Genomic DNA, 27,711 nt, shown 5'->3' on the forward strand with positions numbered 1-27,711 from the left:
AGAGTGTGTGAGTGTGTCAGAGACTGTGAGAGAATATGAGAGAGTGTGAGAGAGAGTTAAAGAGTGTGAGAGAGTGTGAAAGAGTGTGAAAGTGTGTGTGAGAGTGTGAAAGAGAGTGTAAGTGAGATTATGTGTAAGAGTGTGAAAGTGTATGTGAGAGTGTGAGATTCTGTGTGAGATTGTGTGTGAGAGAGTATGTGTGTGCATGAGAGTGAGAGTGTGTATGAGATTGAGAGTGTGTGTGTGTGTGTGTGTGTGTGTGTGTGAGTGAGTGAGAGTGTGTGTGAGTGTGTGTGTGAGAGTGAGAGTGTATGTGAGAGTGTGAGTGTGTTTGAGTGTGAGTGTGTGAGGGTGTGTGTGTGTGTGTGAGAGAGAGAGAGTGTGAGAGAGTGGGCACATACGTATAAATTTTGTGATGGCCATAGGCTGTTGTTTTCTGTAGAAATGCTCAATGCATTAGTGATGCCTCCTGTATCACTCCCACTAGTAACACCAGCGATGAGGAAACCTTCATTTCTGAATAATGAGCTCTTGAAGGAGGTGGAAGATACGCTCGATGAGGCACATGCACCCATGACTCGGTTGGGTGAGGCACAATTTCTATGTAACTATATGTCTACCCATCTCTATTATATCTGTGTGTGAGTTTTGCGACTGTTCTACTGAAAATTTTCAAAAATTCTGGACGAGTTGAAGCTACCACCCCTGCCACCAGTATCAGGGGTCGTCGTGAGTACTGACACCAACTGCAGCCTTGGCACAGCAGACAGCCAGGCTCTCAAGAGCTGCTGGGCCCCAACTTCCTCAACTGGTAACTGTTGTACCTGCACAAGCAGCCAGACTGTCATGAGCAGCAAGAACACCATCGATGTCAGTGTCACAACTGTTATGAGCTGCAGCACCACCACTGCCAACAGCTGGGCTATTGGCATGGGGTCTCCATAGTTTTAGAGGCAATTAACAATCAGCCATCAGTAGCCCCGCTGCCTGTTCTTGAAGAGAAGTTGATGTTCAGGTATGCTGCAGAGAATAACCATTTTCAGTGATTTAAAATGCACTTGGAGAGAGGATCTTGCTGACTTATATCTGTAATATGGTTTGGTACCAAGAACTGATTCTTTTCATGAATGGGTAGCGGTCAGTTCGAGAAAAGAGAACTTTTCACCATCTTCAATGACCTGTTGTAACCCACCATTAAGTGCAGCACTACCATACACTGCAATTTCACTCTCTCACCTAAGCAAGGTATCTCAAAGAATGTGTTCACAGATAAGTGAGGTGATAATGACGAGGTACTGAGGGGTACCGTAATTGCTAAATGGTTTCACGAGTTTATCCAGAAGCTGATACAGACACGACTCTCTGAATTCCAACAGGGAGATTCAGGTAAAGTTCTCCATAGAGTTCTGTATTTGGATGTTCACATACATGTGTATGATACAATACGTGGGGATCCTCCCATATCTGCATTCGAAAGGATAGAGCTGATAAGAAAAGTCATTATCAGTGTCCAAAATAAAGACCAGCACTGCTTTCTGTGGTCACTTCTGGTGTGCAAAAGAAAAAGTATACAGAATCCTGAGCATCTAGAAAACTACCACGTTAATCATAGTGGATTGTATAAGCACAATGCTATTAAGTTCCCCATGAGACCTCAGGACATCAGTAAATTTGAGAGGCAGAACCCCCATATATCTATTCATGTATATGATCTGAGGGAACGCAGTCAGATGAACATGTTGTTATACACATAGTTAACGGACTCCTTTACTTTTCTAAAGGCACTGGTTGGCATTCAACGCATGCAGATTTCTTAATCTCCGAATGTGAGACACAATACTACTGCTGGATCAAAAGCATATCCCATCTTCTCGCCTCCAAAATATCGAAACATTAATATATATGGCATTTGTACCCTACATTCCTGATCACATTTCAGATAAGTGAGCAATTAAGAAAGCATCTAGTGGATTGATGCTCCAAGGACCCAGTACTTGTTATAATACCTACTGAGGAGAATAAAGTCTTATAGTTTAAGAATGTTTTCCAAGCGCCATACATGCCGACTTTGAATATCTGTTCGCTCCTGTGGTGAGCTGTAAGGGCGATACTCCTGTCTCACATACTACTCTCACAAAACAGCATGTACCTTTTGCAGTTGCATATCAAGTTATATATGTATATGATTCAAGTCTTAAACACTTTTTGCAATTTTGTCATATGATGACATGGTTGGATACGGTAAAAAAATCTTAAATGGGGTACATTCTAGAGGTAGATTTAACATATACTATTACTTTGCTTGATTCACACAATGATATGCAGCTGTGTCTAGAGTGCTGAATTTCAGAAAATAATTCCCATGCGAAGCTGATGACAACACTAGAGGGAAAAACATGGTACATACTACATTATCATAATCTTCATAAATTTCTCAATTTGGGGCTGGAACTGGATAGTCATCTACGCTATTTCCTTCAAGTGGCAACTTTTGTTGAAGAATATCTTGATTTAAACACCAAAAAGAGGGCTCATGTGATGTTCACGTTTGAGAAATATTTTTACTAACTTATGAGTAATGCAGTATTTGGCTAAATTGTGCAAAATCTCAGTACATCGAGAAATTCACGTAGCTACGCACTGGGGACAGTTGTATAGTGCAGCAGATAAAGTCGCCAGTCCAAATTTGAAACAGATCACAATCTCCAATAAGAACTTCGTCACTAAGGTTTTGGTAGAATTTCAAAAAAAAACTATTTATCTAGGTGTATGTGTACTAGACCTATCCAAACTCCACAAGCGATTGTTCCATTATGAGTTTGCGAAAGCTCATTTTGGAAATCTAAAATTACTTTATATGGATACTGACAGCTTCATCTAGTAGATGAAAGGTTGTGATCCATATGAAATAATAAGGCTGGATATGTGGCTGATAAGCCTGTCAAAAATAGGATTATCAGTCTTATGAAAGACAAGGCGAGTGAGTCACTTATTGTGGAGTTTATAAATCTCCATTGAAAAATGTACACGCACTGTACGGGCAAAGGTGTCATTCTTAGACGGACTAAGGGTATGTGGTGTGTGGCATCATTGGCTGTCAGAGTTGAAGACTACCTGAAATGCCTGTGTGGCAGTGTTGGCAGTGCCTCGACTCCTGCTCCACATATAGTGGAACAATCAATATTCAGTCGCAAAGGCATGAGGTTCCCATTGTATCACATCTGAGAATTGGCCTGTATGACATGATGACAGGGGGATCATTTCTGCTGATGCGTACAGAACCCTACAATATGCACACTGTTCACTTGGGTGATGTGTGTGTGTGTGTGTGTGTGTGTGTGTGTGTGTGTGTGTGTGTGTGTGTGTGTGTGTGCATGTGTGTGTGTGTGTGCATGAGTGAGATTATGTACTGTGTATGTGGGTAAGTGAGTTTGTTTTTGCACACTACGAGTGTGAGTTTTATTTTTTGTACAGCATGTGTGTGACTTTGTTTTCCACGCTACTCAAAATTGTTCAATTGGCTCTGAGCACTATGGGACTTAACATCTGTGGTCATCAGTCGCTTACAACTTAGAACTACTTAAACCTAACTAACCTAAGGACATCACACACATCCATGCCCATGGCAGGATTCGAACCTGTGATCGTAGCAGTTGGGTGGTTCTGGACTGAAGTGCCTAGAACCGCTCAGCCACCATGGCCGGCTTGTGCACTGTGTTTGTGTGAGTTATACTGTTTTGCACTCCTGTGCAGTAGGTTAAGTTTCACTGCTGCATGATAAAACAAAAGATGTAACATGTAGTTTAGTGCTATGTCTCACAGTGGAACTGTAAATAAATATTCTGTGTCAAGTTCATTAACTGTGCTATGACTATTGTAACCTGTTGGAAGTAAAAAACTTATAAGTGAATCAACATTGTATAATGAGTATTCCAAGCTTTTGGAAGTAAAATCTTTAAGTGCATCATCTATTGTAAACTGTGCTATGGGCACTTCAAGCTGTTAGGCATCAAGTGCACAGGAAAACATAACCTGTGAGACATATTTTGTAAATACATTCATGTACATTGTTAAGCTATCTCATATAGATATTGTATGTACAGTTTTTGTACCTTGTTTTATTTTGCATTATGCAAAAATCAAGTGTGTGAGGTATACTGTTTTTTTCTCTTTTAAGACAAAATATATTGTATAAAAAATCAGACATTTGAGGCACATTGTTTTATCTGTGTTGAAAGATATATAATATGTGAAATAAACTTCCCCAACATATGGGAAGTATATAAACATTTTTAGAAAACATAGTATCTGAAATCTATTTGACAAACAAATAAATCTAGTTTGTTATACTCTAGTTATCTGCTTCCTTTCGTTGCATCCTGTCATTTATAATATTTACATGCATTCGCACTTCAATTTTTTTAATATATGGAGAGACATACTTCTGCATAAAGTTTTCCACTTTTGCAATAGGCAGACACAGCTGCATTGTATGCACCCTTTCTATAAGGAGGAATGTATCTACACTTCATTAAAAACGTGTTGGAATATGAACACCTACACCTAACCATGAGATTCACATGGTTTTAGCTGTGCATGTGAGTCGGTACCAATAACAGTGCAGCCAATGACCATGTGTGGGGTTTGTGGTTGACACTATGGCAGCCCTGTGACGTGGTGCACATGGACATGGTTACCTACCACGGGCAGTGGGCGGCAACGCAGTGTCAGCAGCGTATCCAGAGTCCATGGAGGTCCATTCCCCCCTCCCCAGTGTGATGTTTAATAAAGACCCAGTTGTTCCTGCTAAACAGCATACAGTCTTAAAACTTGAACTTTCACTTAGGGAAAGAAGTAGGTTTACGATTTTTAACTGAAGTAGCACAATGCTGTGTGTCATGTGCTGGCCAGTCCTAAAATCAGGGTGATAATTATTTAAATGGTGATGTCAGGGAAGAATTACTTAACTTACAACAACCAGATTGGAATTTTACATTTAGAACAACTGACCTGACTGCTATAAACAACATTAAAGATTTCTACTGGACTGAGGGCTTTACAGCAGGCAATTTACTTCCCTTTGTAATAGCATCTCGGATTCTGATGTTATAGAGACAGCACCAGTATCCCAGAGGATTCGTCACATAGGATGGTAGCCCTATTTACACAGTGACATCAGGAAGAAATAAGCTCTATATTTAGCACATGTGAACTACTTCCACCAGCATGACAATGCACCATCTTAGATTTTTTCAGTTCCCTACCAGTTTACACTTAGGACAACAGCCCTACATCATAGGATTTGAATTTTCCACTATTTTATATTTAGGGAAATTTGCCTACAACAGAGATATGGAAGGGGGGAGGTTTTAGTAAGTCCGATGACTCATAAATGACATCATAGATAGTCTGCTCTGCACCAGAACACCTTCCACCTACCTACTTGTGATATCCAACATTCTGTGTGTGGATGGGAGACATTGAAAAACATGACCTCACAGTTTTAATCATTTCCAGCTAGTAGTTAATATGTTACACTGCTTTATCTATCTCAGCATTATGTTTTTCAGACTAGTGTAAGTGCGCTACTCTTTTCATTCATTGTTACAGGAAGACTAAGGGAGCAGAGGTCAACACATCGACTCCTATGGTAAGAAGACCAGCCCTGCCAACATCACACAAACAAAGTTTTCTTTTCTTACTTTTAGACAGGGTGGTGTGTCCCAGGAGGAATGTCAAAGTTCTCTGTACTAGTACAGCTCTGCCTCTTAGCCAGTAACAACAAATTCCCCAGTTGATTTCGTCACTTGTTTGAGTCTGTTGATTGTGGGTACTGTGTCATCCTCATGCAAAAGTTAATGTATTATGATGTAATACACTCTGCAGGTTCATGGTTTTTATATTATCTGCAGGACAGAAAGCAGAGTGTATCACATATGTCCATTACCTAACAATGGACACGCAGAATATGAAGTGAAAAGACATGGGGTAACATAAAGTTCTATTTATGGTTATCTGTTGTTTGTGTTATACATAAGTGATCTTCCACTTGCATTATCAGAATATGCCAATTTTCTAGTTTTTTGGGTGGTACAAGTATAGTAATAAAAAGTAGGACCAGTTCACTTGCTGAAAAGGCAGTGAATAAAAATTTAAAAAAAGGAAAAGACGGTTTCAGACAAATGAGTTATCATGAAATGTTGACTTAGCAAGCACTATTCAGTACTATTTATGGAACTGCTCAAGCTATAAATATGCTCTATTCAAACAACAAAATGCAAGAAATAGATAGTGTTGTGCACTGAATGAATAATGAGGCACATTCATTCAGGTTTGTTTACAGTACAGATGATTACAGGCATAGGTGATTTAAGAATGGAGAAAGTAGTTTATTCTGCACATTTATTTGCTAACGATTTACAAAATACTAAAGGGGGAGGGGTGGGTGTGAAGCTCACATCAGAGGGATATAATTTTCATAATTCAATTCATAATACAACAGGCTATAAGAGTTAAATGCATTGTTAATTTTAGAACATCATGCAGAAACTTTTAAAAACCTTGGTATTTTGACAACTACTTCATCGTGTGTGTGTGTGTGTGTGTGTGTGTATAGCCCTTGGTCACAATCTTTAGTCGAAAAAAAGACTGAAAATTTTGACTAAGGGCTTATTTAGTTCAACTTTATATATATATATATATATATATATATATATATATATATATATATATATATATATATATATATATATAGGTCACAATCTTTAGTAGAAAAAAAGACTAAAAATTTTGACTAAGGGCTTATTTAGTTCAGCTTTAATTTATATATTTATATATTTATTTAGTTCAGCTTTAATTTATATATTTATATATTTAAATATAAATTAAAGCTGAACTAAATAAGCCCTTATAGGTCCAAACGACTCTTACAAAAACCTCAAGGCGTTCATGGTTGTCCACAAAGGTGATAGATTCATTGATACATATTTATTCAGTACTTTTCTAGAGAATGTTAAATATCCTGTAAATAACACAAAAATTATGGATGACCTAAAAAATGTCCACTGAAACACTTATACCAATGTTATATGTTTTATAATTTACACTAGTACCATAATATAATAATATTTCTGCACTTAGATGAACTCTATATCTTTGACTCTGCCATTAGATATCGTTGATAAGAATTTCCTTTACTGCTATAAGTGAGCAAATGCAGATTCTCTTAGTGGCATGAACTGTACTTTCTTTGATATATTTTGAAGTATTTAGCTAGTAACTGTGTACACTATCATGCATAAAAACTGAGATATGAATCTCAGAATGCACATTGACAAGAGCGAATAATATAATTTCATCTGTGCACTTTGGTTTAGTTTTTGAATTTCTGTGTGTTATTTTAATACTTAACAGAGACAGTTCTTGCAGTTTCGTTTGAGTTGGAAAGTAAACTGATTTTTGTGACATTACAATTTCCTAATCAGGAGCGGATTATTTACTTTCACATGTGTGCTTTGGTAGTTTATTTTTTGAAAATTCCACACGTTAGATTAATTTATTAGACATAGTTCCTGTGTTATCATCAGTGTCTACATCAGAGTTCCGCAGCATGTGTCTATAGTCCTTTGTTTGTCTTCATTGTGTAGTTTTCCATGGCCTTTATTATTGATAGAGACCGTGCTTGCTGTGTGTGTGTGTGTGAGCCGAGCTGATGACACAGCTCCAGGCTGTGTTAGCTTCGATTACACAGCTTGTGGCTGCACTGCATGGGCATCGCTGTTGTGGGCCTACTGTCATAATCCAGTGGAAGTCCCCAAACCCGCCATTCAGTCCAAACTGGTGGCAAGCTCAGTTGCTGCACGCAGTGAAGTTACCCCTCACCTGTGATTGAGTGGGAGGTCGCCTCAGGGCATGGCAGGCAGCAACAGACTTCTCAGGTGGCTGAACATAAGGCCTCCTCACTTAGTCTGATAAACAGGTTGCAGGATTTGCCTGTGGCTGTCACTGTCCCTCAGCCACATGCAGTCGATTGATCTATTTTAGAGGAAACCTCACAACCTGCAAGAACCACACCATCACAGCAGGTGGGATTATTGGTAGTTGGGAGCTCCAATGTTCAGCATGTTATGGGGCTCATTATAGACATGGCTGACAAAGAGGGGAAGAAACGCAATGTGCACTCATGTGTACATTCCTGACATGGAATGTATCCTTCCAGATGCCATGAAAAGCACAGGCTGCAGCCAACTGAAGATGGTGACTAACATCAGTGCCGCTGATGTGTAGCACTTTGGATTGGGAGAGATACTCTTTGGTTTTGAGCAGTTAAGGTTGCCAATTTTGCTTGCGAAAGCTCACCATTTGCAGCATATTTGGCAGGACCGTCTGCAGACCTCTGGTACAGAGTCGAGTGCAGGGCCTGAATCAGAGGCTCAGATGGTTCTACGACCATTTAGGTTGCAGATTTCTCGACTTGCGCCATAGGGTGGTGGGTTTTCAAGTTCTGCTAAAAGGGTCAAGAGTCCAGTAATCGCAGAAGGCGGCTAGACAGGTAAGGGGGGGGGGGGGGGCTTAGAGAAACGCAAAAAGGGCTTCAGTCTCAAAGGGTGTAGGTTGAACATGGGAAGAACGTATATCTAGGAACCATCAGTATAACAGTTGTAAGTTGTCATAGATGTCTTAGAAAAGTACCAGAGCTCCAAATGCTAATGCGAAGCACTAATGCTCAAATCGTTAGACACTACTGACCATTAAAATTGCTACACCAGGAAGAAATGCAGATGATAAATGGGTACTCATTGGACAAATATATTATACTAGAACTGACATGTGATTACATTTTCACGCAATTTGGGTGCATAGATCCTCAGAAATCAGTACCCAGAACAACCACCTCTGGCCATAATAACGGCCTTGATACGCCTGGCCATTGAGTCAAACAGAGCTTGGATGGCGTGTACAGGTAAAGCTGCCCATGCAGCTTCAACACGATACCACACTTCATCAAGAGTAGTTACTGACACACTGTGACGAGCCACTTGCTCGGCCACCATAATTGGTAAGAGATCTGGAGAATGTGCTGGCCAGGGCAGCAGTCGAACATTTTCCTTATCAAGAAAGGCCCCTACAGGACCTGCAACACGCAGTCGTGTATTATCCTGCTGAAATATAGGGTTTCGCAAGGGATCGAATGACGGGTAGAGCCACAGGTCGTAACACATCTGAAATGTAACGTCCACTGTTCAAAGTGCCGTCAATGCGAACAAGAGGTGACCGAGACCTGTAACCAGTGGTGCCCCATACCATCACGCCACGTGATACTCCAGTATGGCGATGACGAATACACGCTTCCAATGTGCGTTCACCGCGATGTCGCCAGACACGGATGTGAACATCTCGATTCTGTAAATAGAACCTTGATTCATAAGAAAAAATGACGTTTTGCCATTCGTGCACCCAGGTTCGTCGTTGAATACACCATCACTGGCACTCCTGTCTGTGATGCAGCGTCAAGGGTAACGACAGCCACGGTCTCCAATCTGATAGTCCATGCTGCTGCAAACGTCGTCGAAGTGTTCGTGCAGATGGTTGTTGTCTAGCAAAGGTTCCCATTGGTTGACTAAGGGATCGAGACGTGCCTGCACGATCCGTTACAGTCATGTGCATAAGATGCATGTCATCTCGACTGCTAGTGATACGAGGTCGTTGGGATCCAGCACGGTGTTCCGTATTATCCTTCTGAACTCACCGATTCCATATTCTGCTAACAGTCATTGGATCTCGACCAACGCGAGTAGCAGTGTCGCTACACGATAAACCGCAATCGCGGTAGGCTACAATCCGACCTTTATCAAAGGCACGAGGCATCACAACAACGTTTCACCAGGTAACGCCGGTCAATTGCTGTTTGTGTTTGGTAAATCGGTTGGAAACTTTTCAAATGTCAGCTCGTTGTAGGTGTCGCCACCATCGCCAACCTTGTGTGAATACTCTGAAAATTTAATCATTTGCATATCATAGCATCTTCTTCCTGTCGGTTAAATTTTGCGTCTGTAACACGACATCTTCGTGGTGTAGCAATTTTAATGGCCAGTAGTGTAGATACTGAAAGTTGGCTAAAGACGAAGATATGTTCAGCCGAAATTTTTGCGAAGGAGCTGAGTTTCGAGAGGATAGGCTAAATACAGTTGACCCGCCAGTGTAGCCGAGGGCGCTAATGCACTGCTTCCTGGAGTCACGTAGGCGCATCGGCTCCAGATCGAGTCCGCCCGGTCGATTAACGACGAGGGCCGGTATGCCAGCCATCCTGGATATGGTTTTTAGACGGTTTTCCACATTTCGCTAGGTAAATACTAGGCTGGTCCCTACATTCTGCCTCAGTTACACGACTGACAGACATTTGCAGACGTTCGGACTATTTCATGGCTTACACTAGACGCAAACAGCTGGGGTATACTACTTACGTGCCGAGGGGTTTGGGGTGGCAGCAGGAAGGGCATCCAGCCACCCTCTGCCGCTAACACTGCCAAATCCGTCATAATACGGCCGACCCCGCGTGACGCAGGACAAGGCCCAAAGAAAGAAAGAAAGGCTACATACAGTTGGCAGTGATGTGTTTGCTGCTGTTTGAAGTAGTTTATCTTGTAGCGAAGTTGAAGTAGGTAGTTCTTGTGAGTTAGTATGGGTAGAGGTCATTCTTGGCAACCGGAGTAAAATAATAATTGGGTCCTTTTATCGACCTCCCAAATCAGATGATGCAGTTGCTGAAAAGTTCAAACAGAACTTAAGTCTGATTTCAATAATGTACCCGACTCATGCATCTGTAGTTGGTAGTTACTTTAATTTACACTCGATATATTGGAAAAATACAGCTTCAAATAAGGAGATAAAACATCATCTGAAATGGAGCTAAAACCGTTCTCTGAAAATTGTTTCGAGCAATTAGTTTGTGAGCCCATTCGAAAAGTAAACGGTTGTTAACTCACTTGACCTCGTAGCAACAAATAATCCTGAGGTAACAGGAGCATCAAAACTTATATAGGTATTAGTGAACTCAGGGCTGTCGTAGCGAGACAGAATGCCATAACAAAAAATACATCTATTCAACAAAGCAGATAAAAATTCGCTTGACGCGAGACAATCTCTACTCCTTCCAAATTAACAATGTAAATGTAGACCAGATTTGGCTTGAATCCATAGAAGTAGTATCGACAGCAACTGAGAGATTTGTACCAGATGAATTAACAAACGACATGTCTTCAGAACACTGTTGCAGAAACAACGAGAAAAGTATGCCAAATTTTAACGAACGCAAAATCCCCAAGATTGGCGATCTTTTACAGAAGCTCGGAATTCAACACGGACTTCATTGCGAGATGCCTATAGCAGTTTCCAAAACGAAACTTTTGCTCAAAACTTGGCAGAAAATTCAAAGAGATTCTGGTCGTATGTAAAATATGCTAGGGGTAAGACACAATCGACGCCTTCTGTGCGCGATGGCAATGGAAATACTATCGACGAAAGTGCTCCCACAGCAGAGTTACTAAACGCAGCCTTCCGAAATTCTTTCAGCAAAGAAGACGAAGTAAATATTCGAGAATTTGAGTCAAGAACAGCTAACTTAGAAGTAGATATCCTCTGAGTAATGAAGAAACTTAAATCATTAAAAAACGAGTCTTCTGATCCAGACTGTATACCGATGAGGTTCCTTTCAGAATACGTCCATACTTAACTATCGTATACCACCGTTCGCTCGACGAAAGATCCATATCGAAAGACTGGAAAGCTGCACAGGTCACAAGAATATTCAAGAAAGGCGTTAGGAGAAATCCACTAAATTATAGGCCTGTATCATGAACGTCGATATGCTGCAGGAAGTTGGAACATTGAGTTCGAGCGTTATGAGTTACATCGAAGGGAACGATCTATTCCTGACACACAGTCAACACGGATTTAGGAAACATCGTTCTTGTGAAACACAACTAGCTCTATACTCCAGGAAGCGTTGAATGCTATCGATTAGGGATTTCAGATTGATTCCGTATTTCTAGATTTCTGGAAGGCTTTTGACTCTGTGCCTCGCAAGCGCCTTGTGGTGAAATTGCGTACTTGCTGAATATCGCCTCAGTTATATAACCGGATTCGTGATTTCCTGTCAGAGAGACAGAAAGTCATCGAGTAAAACAGAAGTGTTTTCTGGCGTCCCCCAAGGTACTGTTACTTATCTATATAAACGATTTGAGAGACAATCTGAGCAGTAATCTTAGGCTGTTTGCAGATGGTCTGTCGTTTATCGTGTAGTAGGGTCATCAAAAGATCAAAACAAATTGCAAAACGATTTAGAAAAGTTATCTGTACGGTAAGAAAATTGGCAATCGACCCTAAATAATGAAAAAGATGAGGCCATCCATATAAGTGCTGAAATGAATCCGTTAAACTTCGGTTAGACGGTAAATCAGTCAAATCTATAGGCCATAAATTCAACTAAATACCGAGGAATTACAGAATGGACAATGTCTTGAAAGAAGGGTATAAGATGAACATCAACAAAAGCAAAACGAGGATAATGGAATGTAGTCGAATTAAGTCGGGTGATGCTGAGGGAATTAGATTAGGAAGTGAGACACTTAATGTAGTAAAGGAGTTTTGCTATTTGGGGAGCAAAATAACTGATGATGGTCGAAGTAAAGAGGATATAAAATGTAGACTGGCAATGGCAAGGAAAGCGTTTCTGAAGAAGAGATTTTTGTTAACATCGTGTATAGGTTTAAGTGTCAGGAAGTCATTTCTGGAAGTATTTGTATGGAGTGTAGCCATGTATGGAAGTGAAACATGGACGATAAATAGTTTAGACAAGAAGAGAATAGAAGCTTTCGAAATGTGGTGCTACAGAAGAATGCTGAAGATTAGATGGGTAGATCAAATAACTAATGAGGAGGGATTGAATAGAACTGGGGAGAAGAGGAGTTTGTGGCACAACTTGACTAGAAGAAGGGACCGGTTGGTAGGACACGTTCTGAGGCATCAAGGGATCACAAATTTATCATTGGCGGGCAGCGTGGAGAGTAAGAATCATAGAGAGAGACCAAGAGATGAATACACTAAGCAGATACAGAACGGTGTAGGTTGCAGTAAGTGCTGGGAGGTGAAGAAGGTTGCACAGGATAGAGTAGCATGGAGAGCTGCATCAAACCAGTCTCAGGACTGAAGACAACAACAACAACAACAACAACAACAACAACCGAGGAATTACAACTACGAACAACTTAATTTGGAAAAAAAACATATAGAAAATGTTGTAGGAAAGGCTAATCAAAGACTGCGTTTTATTGGCAGAACACTTAGAAGTGCAACAGATATAGTAAACAGACTGCCATCGCTACGCTTTTCCATGCTCTTTTGGAGTACTACTGCATGGTGTGGGATCCTTATCAGTTAAGGGTTAACGGAGCACATCGGGAAAGAGCAAAGAAGAGTAGCACGTTCTGTATTGTCAATAAACAGGGGAGAAAATGTTCCCGGACATGCTGCAGAATATGGGGTGGACGTCATTACAACTAAGGTGTTTCTCGTTGCGCCGGGATCTTCTCACGAAATTTCAATCACGAACTTTCTCTTCCAAATCTGAAAACGTTTTGTTGGTGCCGACCTACATAGGTACAAGCGATCATCAAAATAAGGGAAATCAGAGCCCTCACTGATAGATATAGGTATTCGTTTTTACCGCGAACTGCTCGAGAGTGGAATAATAGAATGTTGTTGTGAAGGTGGTTCGACGAACCCTCTGTCAGGCACTTAAGTATGAGTTGCAAAGTAGCCCTGTAGATGTAGATGCACTTTTTGTAATTCCTTTGGCGAAAAAAAGTTTCATGTTCTTTATTATTGGATTGAGCTTTGTTTTACTGTATTCATTTGGCAATAACGTGCATCTTGGACACATTCGGGCATCAGTAACTGCTGGAGAGTGTCTGAGAGAGCTAACAATATCGTGTCGTGTGTTTTTTTCTATATAAGAACACATCTCTCACAAATGAATCGTTTATTGTGTGCCACTTCTACCAGGCAGAGATCTTCCGGAAAGTGCTGGCTCCGCGGGACCCGGATCCCAAGTTCGCGCCGTCCGACATCTACCTGTTCGTGGTGAGCGTGGTGCGGTCCTACCTGAAGCATGAGATGCACGGCGACGGCCTCAGGCCCACCTCGTGGCGCAACGTGCACTGCCCCCAGCACGACAACGCCATGCAGATGCTCGCAGAGTCCCTCTGCTTCCAGGTACACCACGCCTCCTGCACCTGCCGTGTTACGTTTTCTCTTGTACAACACGCACTACATATACACTGAAGAGCAAAAGAAACTGGTACACCTGCTTAATATCGTGTAGGCCCCCGCGAGCACGCGGAAGTGCCACAACACGACATGGCATGGACTCGACTAATGTCTGAAGTAGTGCTGGAGGGAACTGACACCATGAATCCTGCAGGGCTGTCCATAAATCCGTAAGAGTACAAGGGTGTGGAGATCTCTTCTGAACTTCACGTTGCAAGGCATCCCAGATATGCTCATGTCTATGGAGTTTGGTAGCCAGCGAAAGTGTTTAAATTCAGAAGAGTGTTCCTGGAGCCTCTCTGTAGCAATTGTGGACGTGTGAGATGTCGCATTGTCCTGTTGAAATTGTCGAAGTCCGTCGGAAGGCACAATGGACATGAATAGATGCAAGTGGTCAGACAGGATGCTTATGTACGTGTCACCTGTCAGAACCGTATCTAGACGTATCAGGACTCCCATATCACTCCAACTGCACAGGCTCCACACCCATCACAGAACCTGACGTCCAGGGTCCATGGGTCCATAAGGTTGTCTCGATACCAGTACACGCCCAACAGCTCGATACAATTTGAAACGAGACTCGTCCGACCAGGCAACATGTTTCCAGTCATCAACAGTCCAATATCGCTGCTAATGGGCCCAGGCGAGGTGTAAAGCTTTACGTTATGCAGTCATCAAGGCTACACGAGTGGGCCTTTGGCTCCGAAAGCCCATATCGATGACGTTCCGTTGAATGGTTCGCTCGCTGACACTTACTAATGGCCCAGCATTGTAATCTGCAGCAAATTGCCGAAGAGTCGCCCTTCTGCCACGTTGAACGATTCTCTTCAGTCGTCATTGGTCCCATTCTTGCAGGGTCTTTTTCCGGACACAGCAATGTCGGGGATTTGATGTTTTGCCGGATTCCTGATATTCATGGTACACTCGTGAAATGGTCGTACTGGAAAATCCCCATTTCATCGCTACCTCGGAGATGCCATGTTCCGTCTCTCGTGCGCCGTCTATAACAGCACGATCAAACTGATTTAAATCTTGATAACTTGCCAATGTAGCAGCAGTAGCCGATCTAACAACTGCGCCAGACACTTGTCTTATATAGGCGTTGCAGAACGAAGCAAAGTATTCTGTCTGTTTACATGTCTGGATTTCAATACGTGTGCTTATACCAGTTTCTTTGGCGATTCAGTGTATAATTTCTTAGAGTAGTATTGTGCGTATCTTTGATACTTTTTATGGAAGAGATTTTAGTGCATTGGTAATTACTCTTCAGATGATAATTGTGTCGTTGTTGTTGTGATCTTTACTCCTAACACTGGTCTGATGCAGCTCTACACGCTACTCTGTCGTGTGCAAACCTCTTCATCTCCGAAAAACACCTGAAACCCAATTCCAGTTGAACCTGCTTGATGTACTCGTCTTATTGTGTCGCTTTTCAATTTTTATCCCACACTCTTCCCTCCAATATTAAATTAACCCTTCCTTGACGTCACAGAATGTGTCCTGTAAACCGATCCATCCTCTTAGTCAAGTTATGCCGTGAATATTTTTCCTCCCCATTCGATTCAGTACATCCACATTAGTAATCCGATCTACTCATCTAATCTTCAGCATTCTTCTGCAGCACCTCCTTCCAGTAGCGGCCATTCTCTTCTAGTCTGAACTACTTTTCCTCCTCGTTTCACTCCAGTACAAGGCTTCGCTCCAGACAAATAGCTCAGAAAACACTTTATAACATTTAAATTTATTTTCGATCATAGACATTTTCTTCTGAAACAATTGCCTTGGTATTGCCAGTCTGTGTTTTATATCTCTTTGCTACGGCCTCGTCATGTATTTTCCTTCCCAAATAGCAAAATATATCGACCTCTATTCGTGTTCCACTTTCTAATCAAATTCCCTCAGCATCGCCTGATCTACTTCGACTACATTCCATTATTTTCGTTTTGCTTTTGTTGATGTTCCTCTTACTCCATAAAAAATGAAATGAACGTATGGTATTGTTGGCCAGGAGGCCCCATTCGGGGGAGTTCGGCCGCCATATTGCAAGTCCTTTTTAGGTGCCACATCGGTGACTTGCGAGTCAATGATGATGAAAATGATGAAGGACACACAACACCCAGACCCCTGTTGGGAATCGACCATCCCTACATGGTAGGCGGTAACGCTACAGTTACGCTACGGAGGCGGACATCTTACATTATATTTTCAAGACACTATCCATTCCGTTCAGCTGCTGTCCTAGGTCCTTTTGCTTCCACTGACGGAATTACATTGTCATCTGCAAATCTCAAAGTTTTTATTTCTTCTCCCTGAACTTTAATGCTTTTTCCAAATTTTCTTTGGCTTCTTTGACTGCTCGCTCGGTTTACCGACTGAATGACATCGACAATGGTTACAATCACGTCTCACTCCCTTCTGAAGCACTGTTTCTCGTTCATGTTCCTGGACCTTTATAACTGCCATCTGGTTTCTGTACAAGTTGCAAATAACCTTTCGCCCCCTGTCTTTTACCACTGATACCTTCAGAAATTTAAAGAATGTATTCCAGTTAACGCTGTCAAAATCTTTCTCCAAATCTACGAACGTAGGTTTGCCTTTCCTTAACCTATCTTCTAAGATGAGTTGTAAGGTCAGTATTTTCTTGCGTGTTCGACCGTTTCTCCGAACTGAAACTGATCTTCCCCGATAACGGCTTCTACCTGTTTTTCCAGTTTTCTGTTAATAATTCTAGTCAGTGTTTTGAAAACATGATTATGAAATTGATAGTTTGGTAATATTCGCACCTGTCAGCGCCTTCTTTATTTGGAACTGTAATTATTACATTCTTCCTGGAGTCTGTCTCATAGTGGGAAAAATTAAAACAATTGTTTCATCAAATTCGGTCGGTACTAATCTTTCATATTTTTACTTATTATGAAAGGTGTAATAAGTAATCTGATGTGCTGTACAAATACGAATACAATTACATCTTCATATCTAACAGCCCACTTGATAAAATTCCTTATGTCAAAAAAGCACATCTGTGCGAAACCGTGACTGAATTTTCAACATTTTATGAAATCCTCAACCACAGAAAACGTTTTTTAAAGCCAATAGACTCCTCTGCATCTATGCTCCTTTCAGTCCAAATTCTCAGCAATCCTCTTCCTCTCATTGTCTACAGATGACACAACACTGAACATATATTTACCAGAGCACATCAGATTACTAATGTTTTCTTTGTTGTGTGTGGCAGTATCTTCGTACAGACCAAAGTTTAGAATGTAGTATACTCTGTCTACAGATATTGAACCTTTTTTGTTGATTATTTCTGAGGGGACCAGACACTTGGAGCAAATACAATAGCTACCAAACATCAGAGCATGCTTACATACATAACCAGTCTACCAAATGCTGTTACGAACATTATAAACGAAATAATCATAGTTGTGTCTAGCATTGAGCTGCTGAAGAAATGTCGTCATGGTCGTATACAGAATGAAAATGAGATGTATGTGATTTGGACCAGCATGTTGGTCGTCAGATAGATGAAGCATCCGTACACTGGACTTCGAAGTAGACGTCGTCTGACTCGCAACATCGCTACAACTGCCCTCATTATCACAAAAAAACTGTCAATATTCTGTTGTTTTCGGATTGTTCTTTTAAAGACAATTACTGAATCGCGTCATTTTTGCATTTAACCAGTAATAAAATTCACAAACCAACAAGACAAATTGACCTCATTATTGAGGGTTGCTGTCAGAAGGAGAAACAATTGCCTCTGGTGCAATGTTAGCAATGGTAAGAGTATGTTCCACAGATTATCTTTAGAGTACTGTAAAGTCTGAATGACGAATTTTGCAGAGAACATATTATGACAAACCTGTATCAGGAATTTTTAGAAAATTAATTAATAGCATATACAATTACACACAATATTAAATACTTAAATTTTAAAGAAAAAATACAAAAATCCTGTAAACGAGACCGTCGTCATTTTCTGTGTCAGACACCCTTAAAAACAAAAGTAAACAAAGATTCATAATGGGATATAGGACGTACACTCTCTGTTGTCATAAAATAAAACGATTAAACACAGTGAGACAGATGGGGATGTGAAGACATCTGTGCACTCTTCATGCTGTGTTACAATGAGCTCTAAACAGTGATATTAGGAGCGACAACGCTGTGGATCTGGAGCTTCGTACTGTACCAAGAAATCGTGGTTCCAATGCAACCAAACAACAAAATATCCCACAGGCAATTGTTAAAGTTCAGAACACAAACAGATGCAAATAACTGAAGCGTCAAGCACTTAGTTTTAAAATATAATATTGTAAACACACAGGGGTAGGGCAAAAACGTGTAACCACTGCAAGAAATGTATTCTTGAACATAAATGCACTGTTTGCGCTGTTGTATTTAACCACAGACGACACCTATGTAATGTCCTCAATACGTTGCGACAGTCAGATGTGGTCACAACAGGATCCCGTGTAGTTGTGCATGCATTATATAGTTGTTTTAAGTGACTTCGAACGTGGATAAATTGTTGATGCTCGAATGGTGGATGCTTCCTAAACCACTGGTATAGATATGTTAAATGTTACAGGATTCAAATTAGCTTATTATTTCTGTAGAGAAAAATATGGAGAAAGGTGGAGTTGCCATATTTGTCAGAAACTGTTATGATTTCAAGAATACTGATACTAATAAATTTTGCTCTGAGTAGCACTTAGAAGCTTGTGCAACAGAACTAGTATTTCATAATAACTCTCATAATAAGCCTTTATAATAGTAGGTATACACAGATTACCTTCAGTATATATTAACCTCTTCATAAAAAATCTGGAAGCTCTGATGTCCCACCTCATAGTTAAAAAAAAGTAAACAGTGGTTGCTGGGGATTTTAATGTGTATTTAAAGAAAAGCTCTGCCAGTGAGCAGTTATTGCAGTCTGTAACACTGTCACTCAATTTAGCTCCTACTGTGAACTTTGCTACTAGAACATGTAAATGCTCTGAGACTGCTGTTGATAATATTTTTGTAGACAAATCTAGAGAAAAATTCATATCACAAAAGAATTAGTAAATGGGCTATCTGATCATGACATGCAGCATCTTGTGTTAAATGTTGAAACTTGTCAGGATAAAAAATCTATTAAATCTGAGAAAAGGAGGGTAATAAATAAGTCAATAATTGAGAAATTTAAGAAATTGCTCAAAGACATGAACTGGATAGATGTTTACAGTACTTCTGATTCAAATGGAAAATACAAAGCATTCATTAATGAAGTTGTCATCACTTTGAAAAGTGTTTTCCGCTAAAGGTAACTCAAATCACACAGAAGTCAAATAATAAACTGTGGATTACACGAATAATAAAGATATCATGTAGGACAAAAAGGAGACTGTATGTACTATCTAGGAACAGCTCTGATGTTAGAACCGTAATGTATTAGAAAAAAATATTGCAAAATATTGTAGGAAATAATCTAGAAATCGAAGCAGCTTTATTATGAGAAAAAGATAATTATAGCAGGTAAGAAAATAAACACTGTATAGGATATTGTGAAGACAGAGACAGGTGGGGCCAAAAAGAAAGAGGAACAGATAGCTCTAAAAATAAATGAGACTTTGGCAAAAGTACATGTAGTGTTGCAAACCTCTTAAACAACTACTTCATTCTCATACTGACAGGTTGGGGTATCAGGTTCAGTGAGTAGTGCAATGGAGTATCTGAGACCAGTCCCTAAAAATAACTTCAGTAAAATGGAAGTGACACTTGCATCTCCCAAAGAAGTAGCATCCATCATAAAATCCTTAAAACACAGATATTCCGATGGGTATGATAATATATTAACGAAGTTAATCAAAGAGTGCTCATGTGAGTTAAGTTCTGTTTTAAGTTATTTGCATAATCAATCTGTTAACAGTGGAACATTTCCAGACTGGCCAAAATATGCTGAAATTAAGCCTCTTTACAAGAAGGGGGATAAAGAGATACCATCAAACTACCAACCAATTTCAGTTTTGCCAGCTTTCTCAAAAATATTTGAAAAGGTTGTGTTGAAGTGTCTCCTTAAGCATCTGACTGCAAATAATGTATTGTCCAAGTCACAGTTTGGATTTCTTAATGACTCTTATATAGAGAAGGCTATTTACACTTACAATGAGATCATAAATTTATTATCATTAGATAATAAATTAGAGGCTACTGGGATTTTCTGTGACCTGTCAAAAGCCTTTAACTGTGAGTAACACAGCGATCTCTTAAGAAAATTAGAATACTATGGTATCACCGACCATGCTGTAAAATTGTTTTAGTCTTATCTATCTAACAGGAAACAAAGGGTGTCGTTTTGAAATACCTGTGCAGTAAACTGTCAGTCTTCATCTGACTAGGAATTAATTACACGTGGTATTCTCCAAGGTTCCAGCTTGGGCCCATTGCTTTTTTTGTGTACATTAATGACCTCTCATCTGATACATTGTCAGATGCTAAGTTTGTTTTGTTTGCAGATGATACAAACATTGCAACAAGTAGCAACTCAAGTACAGATTTAGAAATAGCTGCTAATCACATTTTCACTGTCATTAATAAGTGGTTTAAATCTAATTCACTGTCATTAAACTTTGAGAAGACCCACTACATGCAGTTCAGAACCTGTAGAGATTTTCTTCCAGCATGAGTATAACATATGAAGACATTCAGATCGATAAGGACGACAGTGTTAAATTTCTGGGATTATAACTCGATAAATTCAGTTGGGAGGGGCATACCACAGAATTGCTTAAGTGGCTAAACAAGTCTGTATTTTAATAAACATTTTTGGAACAGTGATCAAAAAATTGTTAAAAATTTTTCTTTTTAAAATTCAGTCTTGATCGCACCAGATATGCTACAAGAACATAGGTGACTGGTTTCAGTCATATCATATGACCCAATCAGACACGTAATTTAATTTAGAAAGTAATAGAAATCTTACTAGATTGACAATAAAATATGACAAAATGCTTATAAGGATAAAATAAAATAAGACTTGTTATTCCTATGGCATCCTTCGAAGATGGTAGATGGAGCACTCTTCTCAGCTGCTGTGATATTATCTGGTGCCAGAAAGTGATGGGCATACACTTAAATACGAAGATGCCGCGCCTACCTTTTCTCCCTCTACCACACATCAACCAAACAGTGTAAAACAGGTTCACATAATCGTCAAAACTTAAAAAACAAAGTACAATAAAAACATAAAAATAGTTATGTATAAAATATCTTTTTACAACCATGGAACTACTTAAATATTGTATGAAATATCAATTAAAAGCTTTAAAATAACTGTACAGATGCTGTATATGCTGTGTGCCCTCTATGGGCTAAGGTGGTATTACCACAATGGTTTCAAAGGCAACGATGTTGCCAGAGACCTTCACAACATTGTGGTTTCTATGAATTTTCCCAAGGCATGTGGAGAACTAGAAGATAGTAGAGTTTAATTTTAGAATTAATCTAAAAATTGGAGAATGGTTACTTATACACTGCTTGAGTTGTAAGTGTAATACTTATTTATTTTATACAATTTTAATTTTTCTTAGCGTTTTGACCTTTTATTGTTATTGTATTATGTTGCTTTTTATTCTGTGTTTATTGATCCTTTTAGTCATTCATATTTTTGTTTTAAGGTACCTTTTTTTTTACCCACAGTGCTTTACACATAACTAATATAATTTCTGTTTCTCTCTCTCACTCTCTCTCTCTCTCTCTCTCTCTCTCTCTCGCTCTCTCGCTCTCTCGCTCTCTCGCTCTCTCTCTCACACACACACACGCATGTGCACATTATATTGTTACACATTCAGAAAATCTACTGGTGAGTAGAATGAGTTACAAGCAGATATGATTTCAGACTACATTTGAAGTTAATTTTATGGTGTATTTAATTCTTCACTTATCTGTGTACATGAATATTTAAACAGGTTTAAGCTCCTGTCTCTTTTTCAAGTTATTTTTTTAGAGGGACATATCACAAACAATTTTCTTCTGAATAACATAAAACATTAGTCATACATCTGTGTAAAATGCTGTATCCATACAGTGTGCAACCACAAAGACTGGGTTTCTTAACAGTACCAGCATGAAATACTTTTCATTTAATACAATACTAATTCAATATTTATACTTAAGACTTTTTGTTCGCATTTTGTCTGTATAATTATAAGGTTTGCACTAGATACTTATATTAGGAAACACTCATCTGTACTGCAATACCACTTTTGTAGCAAATAGTAACAATAACAATTGTTATTATCTGCTGCATAGTAATAGTAATAACAATAATAATAATAAAGAAATATAATAACAATAATGACTATTATATCATGTTATTTAAACAGAAAGACATGTTTATATGGCAGGTAGGGAACTGAGAAATCGAAAGCTTCAATAAATGTAAAAAAAATATTTGTCAAAGGCATTACACCTTATCTTCTTCTCCCACCTTAATCACATTACACTACTCTTCTCAAATCCTCCAGTAACTAGTTTCCAATTCTTCTTCTACCTGCCATCCCCTCCAATTTTTCTTCAGTTATGTCTTAACATGATATACAAGCATAGCAAATATTACTCTTTCTTCCTCAAGTTTACTGAGAATCTTGTATTTGTGGGTCTTTTGTATTCATTTCATTGTACACATTTTTCTATGGTACAACATTTCGAAGCTCTATGGTTATGTCCACTCTTGTTTCCCAATATACAACTGTGAATCTTGATATTTTCCACATTTATGAAAAATATTACACTGGAACAGATGAATTCAGAAAATTTTTGAGGAGTAGGTTTAGTAGAAATTATTAACAGCTATGGTTAATGATCCATTATGCAGTAGGTCAAATAACTAGAAGCGAGAAGCATAACCACTATAAAATTTTGTGTGATCGGCGCATGACTAGATAAAGGGCGTAAAGTCGCTCGTTTCCAGCCAATGGTGGCAATGTTTTAGGGTGATGAATTTTTCATTTCAAATTTTCCTTCCTTCATACTGTCATGGTAGGATTACATACTATTATTAGTTTCACATGTTGACACCTGATATGTATGTTAATGCAATAGATATATCTTTAACAGCAGTCCAATAATTATAAGTATATATCAGTTTACATGAAATACCTTAGCAGATTTTAAAATTGAAATTATTGAAAAATGGCAACCGATTTTGATCATGTAGCGAGCACTTTCAGACCAAATGCACTGAAATGTAAGCACAGTATAGATTTAAAGAGAAATATAATAGTTACAGTTAATGTAAGTTAGTTTAAAAGATGATCAAAATGAAAATAATATTCCTGTATACTTTGTGACTAAGACTGTTTTAATTTTAAAATACTCCCTTAAGGTCATTGTTTTGTTCTCCATAAAAATACTTTCAGGGCTTACTATTTAAGCAAATATTAAATCTGCAGGGAAGTTTGGAATAGATAATTGCTCCATAGGAAGAACAAAATACAGTTGCCAACTTACAGTTATACCATAGATAAGATAGTTCATGATGTCATTACTTAGAAGATACCATCTTGTTAGTTGATGGGTGGATACTGGTTGCAAGCAGATTAGGGAGTAAATGATTATTTTTGTTTATTTCAGTGTAGATTTTTAATTGTGAAGTGACACCATATTCAGCGTTTTTTTGCACATAGAAATGTAAGAGTGGAAGTAACATTTTGTTGTGCAGATAAAGTTGTTTTAATAATTTCAAATTCTTCTTAACATATTGTTTGTGGTCAAGTCGCTGAATGATTGACTTAAGCTAAGGAGACATAATGTAACTGTGTAGATGCAAATGGTTTCTATTTCATAATATTTGTTTATGCATAAATGTTATGAATTTATTGATAACAGTCATTATATATAGGTCTCATAAAAGTACATCTTTCTTTCTATTCTGCTGACTATACACATTCCTTGCTTCTCATTATATAATCATTAACAGTGGTAACCGATTTCTAATGTATCGCTTTTACCTTGAAAAGAATCTTTTTAGAGGCAAACGACCATATGAATCATACACATACCTCAGCTGAATATTTTAACCTGAGGCTTTTGGTTTTGGAAGAAAACTAAAACCAGATCACAGTCAATCATTTTTAATATTCCTCCACATTTTACACTGAAACGAAAAAGAGAAAGCCACCATTTCAGAGAATTACGCAAGAAGTGTCATCTGGGTCAAACAGGAAGATATAAAACGAGTTTCATCTATATCTTATAGACATAATTGCGAAAACACTAAAATGTATAGGTTCAGGGCACTTGAAAGGTTTTATTTTGTTTGTATAGTATCTATCAGAACCATTATACATATTATTACTGACGAAAGTTTGCTATTATTGTAGCATTATTACTCAGGACACTGCAAGGAAAATATCAGTGTCAGAATATGCACTATATATTTGTATACTTTAGTAATAACAGTTAAATGAAATACTGAGAATCAGTGAGAAAATTGGGGTTTATGTTGGTCTGCAGATCGACGAATGAGTCCAGTTTTGAGGTGACAAAATGTTTAAAATCATCTGATTCTGTGCATCAGTTTTCTTAATACCACAGTTTTACAACATCCTCTGCTCCTGGTCTTGATACTGTTTCGGTACCTTTACTGGTTTAGTAACAGGCAGAAAATGTAATATCCTATCTTGTGTAAAAATCATACTTCTATGACAGAAGGGAATTTTGCTTATGATAAGTATAAAAAAAATTTACAAGTATTTTTGAACAACTGTCTGTAAACAGAATACTTCAAACCAAACTAAAATGTTGTCTTTGAGCCCTGTATGAATGGTGAATGAGATGGTGCACAGTGTAGCAAATAACTGGAAGTCACTGAAGAAATGCTAACCATAAATCTGACACTTACAAAAAATGTATAAACTGAAAGAATTGTTAACACAATATTGAAAACTTTTTTTCCTCTACTTCTACCGGACTGAATGTTAAAACGATATCGAATTACTAATCCTACTTTTAGAAATTATCTCAATTGTAGTGCTGCATGTCTAATAATAATGCAGTATGTCACTTAATTGTTTGGGCTTGGGTAGAACTGTAATTCATGATAATTGTGAATGTTGTAAAGTAGGTGGTTAATATCGTAGCACACTTTCTCCTCTTCTGATGGTACATCACTGCTCATCATTCAGTATGCACTGGACATGACACTGAATAATACAGACCAGATTTTGATTTCAACTGAAGTAATTTATTGTTCACCACTCAACACAAAATTTCGCACCACAGGCAGCAAATGGATACTAACATTAAGAAAATATCCGTTTCCGACTGTCCTTGCCGTATGCACACCTCAATTACACTCTGCCTCTGTTAGAATATCTGGACCACTGATAACAACAATAATTAAGAGCTGAAGACGCGGGAAGTCAAAGATAGTCTCGAAACTTATTGACTAGCTAAAGAAATTTTACAAAACCACACAAAAAATACTATCATAGTATTACACGAAATAATTAATACAGGGGACTGCCATTTGCGATGTTTCTATGTCATCTCCCCCTCAAGTAATCGCAGGAACTTATTCTCCTTCCATCTGTCATGTGATTCTGATGTTGATTTCCATGTTCATAGTTCCTGAAATGGAAGTATGTGCAGTCTACGAATGGCTGCATTGCACGACATTAATTCACACTGACCATCAACAGCGTGGACAACATACTCAGATAGTAATGTGTTCACTGTAGGTAAAACAGTAACTTATCATTAAGACATTAACTCAGTACTGAATGATGAAATTGAGATTATGAAGATACGTCCATCTTATAAAAAGTCAGAATATAGTATTAGCATTAAGGAACCAGAACTGGTGGAATGTGGATCAGTCTGACTCCAACACAAACAAGTTCAACTAAGCTCAAGGTCACCTCCTTACCTTCAAGGACAAGGGTCAATGTCCTGGCCGTTGTGTGACTTACCTTTACGGTAGTGTGTCAACGTCACCTGCCCTATCCTCTCCCTGACACAATGGTTCCATTGTTCTCTACAAGTCAGCCGAGTCTCGCATTCTTATCACTTTTATTATTGACCTGTGATAATTTATTGTCAGTTTGTGTAATTTCTAACCCAATTACAGTAATTCGTTATATATTACTTTATCGCCACTATTTATTATGTAGTTATAATGATTTATGATCTGAAATGCATGCCTAGCACTTTACCCACGTCAGTGAGTCTGATCACTTGTTTTCTGCTCTATGTGGTGGAAGGTTCATAACTAACTATCAGATGGATAACTCACTTGTATTCTGCCTGCCTGTACAACTGATATGTGTCTCAACCTTTTATGCATATTTGGCTTTATTTTTGTAATTTTAGTCAGAGAATTATACCCAATGGAACATCTGAAAATACTCCAGGGTATAATTACCTTCTTACAATGTCATCTACAGTTTTGGGGCTTCTTTTACAATGTTGCTGATTTTACAAAATGCCTACTTCTCGAGATCACAAATATGAGATTTTTAATGTTTAACAACTACTATAATGCATTATTTAAAGAAATTACACTCATATCCCACACTCAGACAACTGACAGCTTACTATGTCCTTGGAAATGAATACATAGCATAGATTAGACATGTACTAACCAAGTGCTTAGGTGTGTTCAAAACAATGGTCAATACACTAAGATACTATATAGGTAAGAAACGAAGACTGGCAAACTTTTGCGAATCTAATTTGAGCTGCTTTTCAAGGTCATCCAGCTACCCACGTTTTGGCAGTGAAGTAGGAACTTTTAAAAAATTGTTAGGCACTCCATCTCAGATCAGACATCATTATCAGCACAGGAGATAACTGTATTTAATGTTTATGCTCTCTGCCCCCTTAGATGAGTGGTTAGGGCATCTGACTGCCATGCAATGTGACTGGGTTCGGTTCCTGACTGGGTCGGAGATTTTCTTTGCTGGGAGGCTGCGTGTTGTGTTGTCCTCATTATCATTTCATCATCACCAGCACACAAGTCGCCCAATGTGGCGTCAACTGAAAAAGCTCTCCACAGCCAAACTTCCCCAGATAGGGACTCCTGGCCATTAGATACCACATAATCATCCTATTTTTTCAATGTTTGTATAATTGCCACCACTTTTGGGACAGGATAGGAGTACTTGGAATGTCTTTTTGTGTATGCAAACACCACTTCTCGGTGTCCACTTTCACACATCAAAGTGTGCTGCACCAGGTCAGACTACCTCCCAATGCAGCACTGCGCTCTATTGTCCAGATAACTCGTCACTTTGTCTGCCACTACCCTGGAAACCCATTACTACACATCTAAATGATTACTCTATAATTCACAGTTAAGTGGCTGGCAGACGATTCATTAAACCACCTTCAAGTTAC

At 38.8% G+C, this 27,711-nt stretch overlaps 1 protein-coding gene across 1 annotated transcript in view; it reads left to right on the forward strand.

Moving 5' to 3' along the window:
* The window catches only part of LOC126355621 (MTOR-associated protein MEAK7-like), a 121,348-nt gene that overhangs the window by 27,458 nt on the left and 66,179 nt on the right, over nucleotides 1-27,711 (forward strand). Inside the window, exon 2 of the mRNA XM_050005984.1 lies at nucleotides 14,062-14,271. Coding sequence (XP_049861941.1) covers nucleotides 14,062-14,271 — 210 coding nt within the window. The remainder of the gene's footprint in view (nucleotides 1-14,061; nucleotides 14,272-27,711) is intronic.

Source organism: Schistocerca gregaria, chromosome 3 (assembly GCF_023897955.1).
Source record: "Schistocerca gregaria isolate iqSchGreg1 chromosome 3, iqSchGreg1.2, whole genome shotgun sequence".
In the NCBI taxonomy this organism is placed as follows: Eukaryota; Metazoa; Arthropoda; class Insecta; order Orthoptera; family Acrididae; genus Schistocerca; species Schistocerca gregaria.